The 12,374-nt window shown below is 41.0% G+C and overlaps 1 protein-coding gene across 1 annotated transcript in view; it reads right to left on the bottom strand.

Moving 5' to 3' along the window:
* The window catches only part of COL12A1 (collagen type XII alpha 1 chain), a 138,649-nt gene that overhangs the window by 40,986 nt on the left and 85,289 nt on the right, over nt 1–12,374 (bottom strand). Inside the window, 9 exon segments of the mRNA XM_050950508.1 lie at nt 112–235; nt 4,186–4,325; nt 5,021–5,095; nt 5,586–5,732; nt 6,272–6,388; nt 7,327–7,476; nt 8,377–8,496; nt 8,734–8,863; nt 11,422–11,564. Coding sequence (XP_050806465.1) covers nt 112–235; nt 4,186–4,325; nt 5,021–5,095; nt 5,586–5,732; nt 6,272–6,388; nt 7,327–7,476; nt 8,377–8,496; nt 8,734–8,863; nt 11,422–11,564 — 1,146 coding nt within the window.

Below are 12,374 nucleotides of genomic sequence, written 5' to 3'. Positions count from 1 at the left end.
TACGAGTAGAACATAAAGGCCTGGCCTTAAACTACAGAGGATTAAGATAATGAATAGGTTTTCAAAAAATGGACTACTGGGAAGGAATACATCGTTATTCATCAGACGCACCTGTTCTTGTATTTCCTCCTTTGTACCGAATATTCTGAAGTGCTCCTAGAGCCTGGGCCTTATCATCATATGTATTCAGTTTAAATTCAGACTTTGCATCATCGCTGTACTGCACAAAGGAAACCTGAAATGAAATGCAGCACAGCGTTCAGCCTTTGACCTGTGTGGCTTCAAGTGATCTCTCCACTAAAGTGAATTATGTTGTCAGTCACCACTGAAACAGGAAACCCATGACTGAAGTTATATGTAAATATAGATATAACAATGGTCAAGTTATTAGTTAATGCATTCACTAGAAAATACTTGTTAGAACTATGGTGGCACCATATTTAGTGCTGATTCTCTAGTTCAGCTTGGGAATACAGCACTTATAAAAGCTGTTAAAGATTACAAAAAAATGCAAGAAGCTCATGACATAGCAATTAATAGGGAATGTGCCAGAATTTAAGTCATTTGATACATACAGTATAATATACTTCCTGAACTGGAACGTTAACTCATCTTGTATATTTGTATATATCCATGTAAACCCAGAGTGAATGTTCTGCCTATGTATATTATGTATATTTCATTTTGCATTTCCTTGCAGTCATAGAAGATTAGGGTTGGAAGAGATCTCAGGAGGTCATCTAGTCCAACCCCCTGCTCAAAGCAGGACCAACACCAACTAAATCATCCCCACCAAGACTTTGTCAAGCCGGGCCTTAAAAGCCACTAAGGATGGAGATTCCACCACCTCCCTAGGTAACCCATTCCAATGGCTTCACCACCTTCCTAGTGAAATAGTGTTTCCTAATATCCAACCTAGACCTCCCCAACTGTAACTTGAGACCATTGCTCCTTATTCTGTCATCTGCCACCGCTGAGAACAGACTAGCTCCATCTTCTTTGGAAGGTAGTTGAAGACTGCTATCAAATCCTCCCTCACTCTTCTCTTCTGCAGACTAAATAAGTCCAGTTCCCTCAGCCTCTCTTTGTAAGTCATGTGCCCCAGCCCCCTAATCATTTTAGTTGCCCTGCGCTGGATTATCTCCAATTTGTCCACACCTCTTCTGTAGCGGGGGGGGGACCAAAACTGGATGGAATACTCCAGGTGTGGCCTCACCAGAGTGGAATAGAGGGGAATAATCACTTCCCTCGATCTGCTGGCAATGCTCCTACTAATACAGTCCAATATGCCGTTGGCTATCTTGGCAACGAGAGCAAACTGCTGATTCATTTCCTTCTTCTCATACACTGTAATCCTCAGGTCCTTTTCTGCAGAACTGCTGCATAACCAGTCAGTCCCCAGCCTGTAGCAATGCATGGAATTCTTCCTTTCTATGTGCACTTGTCCTTGTTGAACCTGATCGGTTTTCTTTTGGCCCAATCCTCCAATTTGTCTAGTTCACTCTGGATCCTATCCTTACCCTCCAGTGTATCCCTCTCCCCTCATCGTAGTGTCATCTGTGAACTTACTGAGGGTGCAATCCATCCCATCATCCAGATCATTAATAAAGATGTTGAACAAAACCAGCCCCAGAACTGACCCCTGGGGCACTCCGCTTGATACCAGCTGCCAACTAGACATCGAGCCATTGCTCACTACCTGCTGAGTCCAACAATCTAGCCAGCTTCTATCTATATTATAGTGCATTCATCCAATCCATACTTTTTTAACATGCTGGCAAGAATACTATGGGAGACCATATCAAAAGCTTTGCTAAAGTCAAGATATATCACATCCACCACTTTTCCCATATCCACAGAGCCAGTTATCCCATTATAAAAGGCAATCAGGTTGGTCAGGCATGACTTGCCCTTCGTGAATCCATGTGGACTGTTCCTGATCACCTTCCTCCTCTCCAAGTGCTTCAAAATGGATGCCTTGAGTACCTGCTCCATGATTTTGACGGGGACTGAAGTGAGGCTGACCCGTCTGAAGTTACCCACATTCTCTTTCTTCCTTTTTTTTAAATATGAGCACTATATTTGCCTTTTTCCACTTGTCTGGGACCTCCCCTGATTGCCACGAATTTTCAAATATAATGGCCAATGGCTCTGCAATCACATCAGCCAACTCCCTCCGCACCCTCGGATGCATTAGATCTGGACCCATGGATTTGTGCATGTCCAGCTTTCCTAAATAGTCCTTAACCTGTTCTTTCACCACTGAGGGCTGCTCATCTCCTCCCCATACTGTGTTGCCCAGTGCAGCAGTCTGGGAGCTGATCTTGTCTGTGAAGACTGAGGGGAAAAAAGCATTGAGTACTTCAGGTTTTTCCACATCATCTGTCATTAGGTTGCCTAATCAGTAAGTATCCCAGAGTTTCCCTGACCTTCTTCTTGTTGCTAACATACGCACAGAAACCCTTCTTGTTACTCTTCACATCCCTTGCTATCTGCAACTCCAATTGTACTTTGGCCTTCCTGATTACACTCCTGCATGCTCTAGCAATATTTTTATACTCCTCCCTAGCCATCTGTACAAATTTCCACTTTTTATAAGCTTTCTTTTTGAGTTTTAGCTCACCAAAGATTTCACTGTTAAGCCAAGCTGGTCGCCTGCCATATTTGCTATTCTTTCTGCACATCGGGATGGTTTGTTCCTGCTCCCTCAGTAAGGCTTCTTTAAAATACAGGCAGCTCTCCTGGACTCCTTGCCCCCTCATATTAGCTTCCCAGGGGATCCTGCCAATCAGTTCCCTAAGAGAGTCAAAGTCTGCTTTTCTGAAGTCCAGGGTCCGTATTTTGCTACTGTCCTTTCTTCTAGACTGTCGCATTTCTATTATTAACATGCCTTACTAAGGTGGTCTTGAGCAGATGTCTAAGTATTCACACTTACTGAAATAAGTTTATCTTTTTTAATCCTCATAAATGTCTAAAATGAAGAACTAAGAATGTGTGTAACTAGCCCAGGACAAAAGAGGAAAGGAGCTTTAAGTCTTTCCCTAATAAGCCCAGGAAGTTCACAGCTATTCTCCTCCAATAGCTAATTTGCAGCAACTCTCCTGTTGGGCCAAAGAAGAAAAAATGTTTGAAAACCAAGCAGTGTGAGGTTAGAGCTAGGCAGGATGGAGATACTGGAGGAGATTTTTCTTTCTAGAAGTATGTCTGCAGAATGAAATAGGGGGAACCAATGACCTAAAGGCATGAATGAGGAAGGAGAGAATTGTTCATGAGCAAGATAACTGGGTGCTGCATTTCAGAAAAACAGAAATAAAACATTCTTCCAAGGAAAATCACTCTCTTCCTTCCTACATGGGAAGATGGTCTTGCACAAAGCGGTGATGGCAAAGCTCCAGAGACATTCTTACTCATGCCATTCACCTCTAGCTAATCAAAGAGCAATGCTTATGAGAGCGAGACAGAGCTCCTATCCAGTTCCCCTTATCTAGAAGGAAAACAGTCATGATGTAGGGTCTTGACCATGGGAAGATTACCATAAGACATAATTAAAGGCTCCTCAGGAGTCTGGCAGGGACACATGGAGAAACCCAGGACAAAGACAAGATGTTTCAGCCTCTCCAATATTCCTTATAGCTTTCTCTTTAAAGATGCATCCAATTTCATCCAGTGAATCCTCTTTGCCACCTCTCCTGCAATTGTCTCCATGCTTTCTTCTGCCCACTGCACATGCACCATCCTTTCTGAACCGACACACCAAGACATTACCCTCATTCATCACCACACTCCTTCTCAATGCCCACTTCTGCTGCGACACAAAAATTAGCCCATTCATAACAACTATGGAGAGGGGCAGCTGAGGATATTTTATATGCACAAAGAAGCAAAAACATGCAACTAACATTACATTGGCCACAGAGCACCCTGACCACTCTGCTTGTATGCTGATTCCCTTTCATCTGCTTGCCTTCTGTCTTTTGTCTTTCAGGGTATCTACTCTTAAACAGGGACTGTGTTTTCCTTTATGTTTGTATAGCACAGAGCACATATATATACACACAACATAGTACCAGAATAATTGGCAGAAATCCTATACAATAGAAAAAGTTGGGGAGACTTTAAGAATTCAGGTTTGTTGGTTTGTTTGTTTAATTTCCCTGCAAAAAGCATGTAATGGAAATTACTCACCTGAATTCCAGCAGGGTTGATTAAGTCAAAGGCTCCAACAGTATTAAAAACAAATTTCACTACTTTGTTGAAATTATCATCACCAATACTCCAGGAAGCATCAGTCAGGAACACAATGTCTGCTTTGGCGCCTTTACATACTGAAAGACAAACAGCTCAATGAACTCTAAAACACCCACCTCATTTAGGACTGTGGACTAAACAGCACTGTTTTGATAATTTTAAAGAAAGAAAGATGAGCAAACATTCAGCAAACTTCAGTCACATTCTCAATCTGCAGACTACTCTTAAATATTAAAGTAGTGTTTCTCTTGCGTGTATCTCTTGCATTTCCTGGGTTTTGCAGGTTTTCACACTATGCATTCAAGGACATCTCAGGTCAAATTTTGGCATATATGTGCAAAAAGTTCATATGAAACAAAACCCTGAAGACTGCAACTTAACACCAGTTTTCTTGGCAATCTACAACAAAAATAGGTTCATATGCTAAAAAGCAAAGCTCACAAATCCACAGTGCACACTGAGAGTCATGGCCATTCCCCCAAATCTATGCACATTCCTACCATGACCCAGTTGCTATCTGAGCCCAATGCAACACTCTGGCAAATAGCTAGTATCAAGGGAATGAGGCCCAGGCATCATTCCCCTGTCTACATAAGGCAGGTGATGGTGTCAGAGCTGCCGCAAAGGTCCAAAGTGGGCCAGAGGATCATTAGGCCCATATATTTTTGAACTTACTTCAATTTAGGAAAAATATAATTCAATCTAACCTTTGAGTGTCTGGATGGACAGCAAATAAGACAAAATATACCACGAATCTACAACGCACACTTACCATCCCGAGCTGGTGGGATTGTGGGAGGTGGAGGAGGAGGAGGCGGTTGAGTTGGTGCTTCGGTAGGTTTGATGACTGAAGTAAAACAATTAAAAACTTTTATTTAATGTAACACTTTACTCAAGAAAAGACTCCACGCATGTGAATTACCCTGTGTCTGACTGAGGAAAGAACTATCAATGCTTTTATTGGTGACCAAGGCAAGTAATTCCTAATCAGCAAAGAAAAATCTGCTGTTACAAAAGCAAGTCCTTAATTATGACAAGGGACCAGATTCTGCCACTTTTACACAAACTGAGAAATCTCTCACACTGTGGTTACTGCCCAATGGGATTAACCTGAGCAAGATAATACTCCATTTGAATTTCCCCCAAATAATTGCTATTGTCTGTTCCCCAGTTCAGGATGTTTCCCACTGACTTACACTTGGAGACACAACAAAATAGACCCCTTAGTTGCGGTATTGTATGTCTTGTACAAACAAGACAATTGTAAAATCTGTAGTCTGGACTATTTCCATCCCATTCTATTCACACACTTACTGTTCATATTGCCCCTGACTTACATGTGCGCTCTTTCAGAGAGATGGGCGGTCCCTCAAGGTTCGGAGTCTGAACAAAGACAGTAGCATTGTATTCGGTGTCTGGTGAAAGGCCAGTGAAACAGTGGCTGGTTTCTGTCCCACGTACTGTAATTTCTTGTCCTCGGGATCCTGTGAAAACAAACCCAAAGGAAGGAAGATGTAGGGTCCAGTACTTCCCTTTCCATAGGTGTGCAGAACAAAACAAGGGCAAGTGCAGGTAGGGAGGGTGCTGAAATGGGATGAATGGCACCTCTGCTGCTTGCTCTTCCCAGCCCAAGAAAGCCTCTGTGCAGCAACACTGTGTGGTGGGTGCTCTGCCCGCTGGGGAGCTGTCACGCTTTGAAGGGGAAGAGGCAGAGAGCAGCTGCTCTCCATAGTATGCACTCATAACCTCTGGTGAGCAGCAGATTTCCATTGGGAAATCCTAGCAGGAGTTAACATGGATAGAAGCAGCATTAATTTCCAATCTGCATCTTCTTAGAAAGGCAGGCTGCATGCAAGCCTGGGGAGTTTTACCAACACAGCTTGCCTCCTGGGGGAGGCACGGGAGTTGTAATTATCGCAAACTCAGGGCCCTCAGCCTGTCACATTACAATCCTTAGTTAGTCATGGCATAAAACCGACACGTACATCTGCCCTCAGAATGCACAAGGAATCAAAGGATTTACCATCAGATGGGTTTAGCTTTAATCTGTAGGAAGACGCTGACCGGTGAGGTGACCATCGGATACAGAAGGTATCCCATCCCACCTTGTAACTTGTTAGATCAGTGACATTCAAGTACACTGCAAAAAGGGAAAGTGTTCAATTTATTATCTGGGAAATATAATACATTAGATATCAAATTAACCAGATCAGAAAGAACAATGGCATTAGTAGTGCTGGCCCATATATCACTATGGCAGTAAATTTTGCCCGCATGTGGTTTTATTTTAAAAATGTCCACAGAGGAAAAAAATAGTTCTAGTCAATTCATCTCTGTTCTTTCTGTTTAGTCCCACAGATCTGACCTCTGTTATTTACCAAAGCCCAAATTCTGATACTCTTTATTATGCTAAGTACTATCTGATTCTATGGGCTGTCCCACTAAAATCAACAGAATCACTTATAAAGATATTTAGCATGAGGAAAGTGCATCTGATTCAGGCCCCGTTGTATTTTATTTTATTTACTGGCAGTGCCAAGAGCTTTTAATGAGACCATTTAACAAAATCAGGATTTTACAACTCATCCTTTTTTGCTGAAATCTCAAATGGCTCATTAACTGAGTTCAGCAACAAACCAATCCTCCGCTGAGCACGTTCAGCTTTGATGGAATGTGTAGTCAGTCACTATTACCATGAGATGCACTCAGAAGCAGTGAGGGGCCTTAATCTGCATGGTGCTGACTGCACCCTGCAATCTACTGAACACATTCTAGCCAATGGGTGCAGCAGGTGTTGAGCACCTTGCAGGCTCAAACCCAGCTACAGCCAAACAAATTTTAAGAAATGGAACTAGAGGGTTGTCTATTGCAAGCCATTAGTAAAAGCAGTGTTTAAATAATGTGGGTTTCTAAGCTTCATCTTATTTATGGGCCTGATTCTCACAGGTCTGAGCATCCATAATTGTGGAGTGTGAAGACCTTAAGGATCAAGGCCCTAAATATGGACTTTTCAGTCAACATGAGATCACTTCAACAATTATATCCTATGTGACTACAATAAAAGTGGTTTGGACTTACATGTAGTGCCTTGATCAATCAGGGGTGCGCTGAGTCCAGAATCGTATTGGGCATAAACATTCACATCATAGATAGTACTAGGAGACAGGTTGTGCAATGTGTATGAAGTCACTTCCCCAACGAACACCTCCATTGGCGGCTCAGCAGAACCTTGAGTTAAAGGGAATCACAGAAAAAGACACACAATTCTGAGCATTCTGCTATGGCACTATCAGTGGTCTTTTATATAATCCATACCCCTGAGTGTCATAGTTATATCAACCTAGCCCCGGGTGTACACAGCACGAGGTCTAGAAGCTGGGCTTCTCCAATCAACATAGCGACTGCCTCTCACACAGGCGGATTAACTATGCCAATGGGAGAAGCTCTCCTATAGGCATAGTAGTGTCTTCAATGAAGTGCTACACTGTGCAGCTGCACTGATGCAGCATTTTATGTGTAGACCTGCCCCAAAACTTGGTCCTTCTTTTTAAAAAACAAACATACTTGTTATTTCTTAAACCTATTAATTTAGTAAACATTCTGACTGCTAATAAAATAAATGTAGCTTTACTAGTGCAATTTGTATTTAATTTAATTTAATTTCCAGAGAAGCATGCAAATGTGGATTCATTCTCATGTCAAATAAAAGCATTGAAGGACAGTCATTCATTCAAACTCTAGGCCTGATTCTATTCACACACTTGTGTAAATAATGAGCATCTCCATGAAAGATACAAAAACTGGTGTAAATGAGAAGAGAACAGGCCTGGGACAGGAGATGCATGTTGTATTAAATATCAAATACGTAATTAAATCAAATGTGCTGCAATGTGTGTGACAATATATCTGGTGTTCTAATGGTCTTTCTTTTGAAACACTGAAATTAACAGAAAAACTTTTTACTACTTTAAAGTTAATAAACCCACAAATTAAAATAAATAAAGAAAACACCTTTGAAGCAAAGGGCTCATTTTTCATGAGGATACACAGGATATTTCCACCCAAATATCTTAACTCATTCCTCATTGTTTTCAAAGTGTTCTCTTCAAAGGAGACAGGTTTTCTTACCTACAGGTTTATATGCAAGTTTGTACCCAAGAACAGGAGATGGTGAGGGATCCCAGGAAACTCTGAATCGTGTATACCATTCATCAGAAATATGTATATTTTGAGGAGGAAGCAACCCAACTGAAAAGAAAGAATAACCATTAGAATTGTTATTAGTAGCAACTGCCTTTTAAAGCAGCATAACAGGTAAACTGTAAACTCCCTGAAGAAGAAATTATGACTTTGGATATGTTTGTATCGTGCCTAGTACAACAGGGCCCCCACACAGATGGGGGCCTCTGGCACTACTGCAGCAGAACTATTAATTAATAAGGAGGAGAAATGAGAATACAGTACTTAATGCTAAAGCTAAGTTACCAGTTCGTCCATTTCCTGTCAGCTGTCCACCGTCTCCATCATCATACACAGCCACAACAGTAATTTTATATGGCGTGTCTGAATGCAGTGGCTGTAATATCACATTATTTCTTCTTCCGGGTACTGTTGTCTAGAAATCACGAGAGAAATACAGATGAATATGTTGTAATATTTTACCTGACCTATAATTGTAATGAACTGTAAATGAGCAATCCTTGCGGAATTTGTGGATGTATTTCACTGCAAATACCCAGCTGTGGTTTTTTAATCCAGCTATAGAGAAATCCATTTTATTGAAAGGAAGACTCCACTGCTTTACCATTTCAGAACAATTTCAGCCTGCCTAAAATTAACAGCATGGCCTGTTAAAATTATTTTTAAGTACAACTTTGTAACTTTTGTCAAAAAACTGGACTTCTCGTCTCCTTCCCTTTATAATATTGTAGCTATCCTCACACCAGAGTGATATTCCATAGCTCCCTGTGGCTTCTCCAGACCTCATTCAAGAATTAAACAGCTACACACACACAAAAGATTTGTTTCCTCCTCACATACACTCACATGGAGAGAGGACAAGTTATTGTTGTGGGTTTTTGGAGAGAGAATAAACAAGAGAAGACAAAAGCTACTGAAGGGAGGAGGGTGTTGGTGTGTTTCCATTGTGAGAGTGTGGAGTAGAGAAAAGGCAGAGTACCCACAAACGCCATGGTCATCTTCTCCGAGGCACAAGGCCAGAACAGCAGGGTAAAGAGAGATGGGATGGACATACACAGAAGGGAAAAGTATGTGTGAATTGGGCCTGGAAACTCTCCCAAATCCACAGATAAGATGAGGCTGGTTGGGGAAGGAGAAGCTATGGAATGACAGCGGGTGGGACTATGATAAATGGTGTGCAGAGGGGAATGAGATAAAGACATGACTTTTTTCTACCTGTCACAAGTTAGCTATATTAATTCATGGTGTATCTCCACTGAGCCATTGCAGTTAAACCAGATATGAATTTCAAGATATATATCAGCCTCCAGAATATAAAGTCAGAGCCATCCAAGGCACAGAAAAGATGAAACCTCCACAAATATTCCTTCACATTAACATTCAAAATTCAAAAGTAACAAATACTAGTTATTATTTTAATACATTTATCTGACTAATCAACCTTTCCTATAAAACAGCTGGACTTTTTCCTTTAAAACACCTAATTTGTGCCATCTGCTCCCACAGCTGTTTCATTGTCCAAAAACTCTTCATGAGAAGTAAGCGCTCTTTCCAGTATCTGGCTTAAACCTTAACAGTCTGCAGCTTCTCTTCATGACCACATATTTTCCACATTCTTGGTACAGTAGTTGGACCAAACAATGTCCTGGATCCTTCTACATCCCCTTTAAAAACTGAAAAGCCATAGTAAGGTACCCTCTCAGTCTCCTTTTTTTCTCCATACTAAGCACATTTAACCTTTCCTTTTCAGACAGAACCAGTCACACTATTACTCAATCCCATTACCCTCCTCCACTCTCTACCTAAAAGCTGGAAATCCTTCTTGTCAACCAAAACTGTACACAATATTCCACATTACCATATCAATGTTTTATGAATGTCAACAATAATTATTTTGATGTGCAAAATTTTCCTAAGTTATGCAATCTGGTACCCCACTTGCTTCCTGCTGCAGCCATGCATCATGGTCTCTCCTTTTACAGAGACACTGTGGTGCATCATTGGAGAGCCATGGCCACAACACATCATGGGAGATGTAGTCCACATGGCAGCTGGTCCCAAAGAGGAGAATGAGAGCATAAGGCACAGGAACTACAAGTCCTATGAGACACTGCTGTGGTATTTTCTCATCGAAATTTTGAGGTTTTGGACAAAATGTTTTCTGTCTGGGGCTGAAAATCAGCATGATTTTGGTTTTCAGTGTGTAGCTTTTTTAAGGAAAGTCAATTTTTTTTTTTGCAGAAAGCAGACATGTTTTGAGAAAAAAACTATTTAGTTGAAAATACAATTTCCCATCAAAAACTAATTCTGAATGGCTAATTTTCAACCAGCCCTATTCAGCAATAATATAGTGCTCTATAGGCCAAATCTTTGTGCCATGGAACTTGATGTGAAACAGCAGAAAGTTAAGGCACAAACTGTTACAATTCAGACAAAACCACAAAAGCAAGTACTATAAAATTTGAATTCAGGTTAATCCAGCTTTCTTAACGCAGCTCATTCTACCTACTGATTGCCGCATATACTGTATGGTGCTGTGTTTACCGGGAGTTTTAGCATGATAATACATAGTATGTGAAGCAACACGAGGCTATTTACCTAACCACAATGACTTGAACTAAGCATATTGTGATAAGCTCAGCTCAGAATCTTCTCCTTGATCTCAACTTTAACACTATAATATGCATTGCTTTCAAGGCCGTGGTGTCTTTCTATATTTTATGTATGCAACTACTCTGTGGAACTGACTGTTTCACTCAAGAGACTAAGACCCAGCTCCTTAAGTGCCCACTTAACATTGCCCTATATAATAATGCCCAAACAATTCATCCCTTAAGCAACCAAAATGTACAATATCCAAATATCAGATATTTTTGTTTTTCTCTAATATCAACAGAGGATATTTAAATGATTATTAATGAATATGTATGTATATATATTATATATATATGAATTATATATATAGGTACTTACATATTCATCTATGGGGTCTCCAACGGTGGGTGAATAAATGATTCTGTATTGCTGAACTGGCCCGTCAGCATGGTCCCATTGTACAGACAGGCTGTTTGTTGTTGGATCAAACACCTTCAAGTTCCTTGGCCCACTACGAGGTGCTAAAAGGGGAATAAGTATAAGGACCAATGAACTGCAGTGAAGACAGAAGTCCTTTCACACTATGATACCTTGGGATATACAACTGTCATTGTCAGTGGGTCAGATGTTGCCCTGGAGTGCACATCAAGGACTTCCACTGATCCCTGCATGTACATGTACATTAGGTAATAACAAACAGGTTTTGCTGTTTCAGGTAATGGGGGGCAGATTTTTGTGGGCTCTCTACAATGGGTTGTACCATGGCTGGCCCTAGACCAAATGGGGACACAGGCAAGGAGCGTTTTCAGCAGCCCCCCTCCCTTCATTTGTTAACATTTTGAATACCTTATTTTTTATTGCATTTGTAGCCCATTTCACGATTTCGATGCACAATTTGCATGCATGATTTATCCCTGTCATATAAGACAATAAATTTGCACACTAGGATCTGTAAATCTGTATTTATATCTTACTGTTTGACTGTTGACATCTCGACCATAATATACCTGCAAGGGCATGGCTAACAACATTCTAGGAGGTTTGAGGAAAATGTAGTTCTCAGAAAGTCTGGAAGATTCCATGAAATTCTGCAAAGGTCTGGAACATTCTAGGAGGTTAGTGAAAAATGAATCTACGTATGGAATACCTGAAACACGTTACTTCAAACATGTTCCCTTTTGTCGCTAACAACAAAAACAACACCCCAAGCCTGGGTCACCTGGGTCACCTGCCCCTAAATCTGGCCCTGGGTTGCACTCATGTGATTATTATGGCAGACAAGATCCAGAATTCAAGCTCAAATTTATGCCTCTGTTTTGGCAGCAAACTGT

Source organism: Gopherus flavomarginatus, chromosome 4 (assembly GCF_025201925.1).
Source record: "Gopherus flavomarginatus isolate rGopFla2 chromosome 4, rGopFla2.mat.asm, whole genome shotgun sequence".
NCBI lineage: Eukaryota > Metazoa > Chordata > Testudines > Testudinidae > Gopherus > Gopherus flavomarginatus.
Note: the sequence above shows the minus strand (reverse complement) of the source record. Positions and strands in the feature narration are given on the sequence as shown.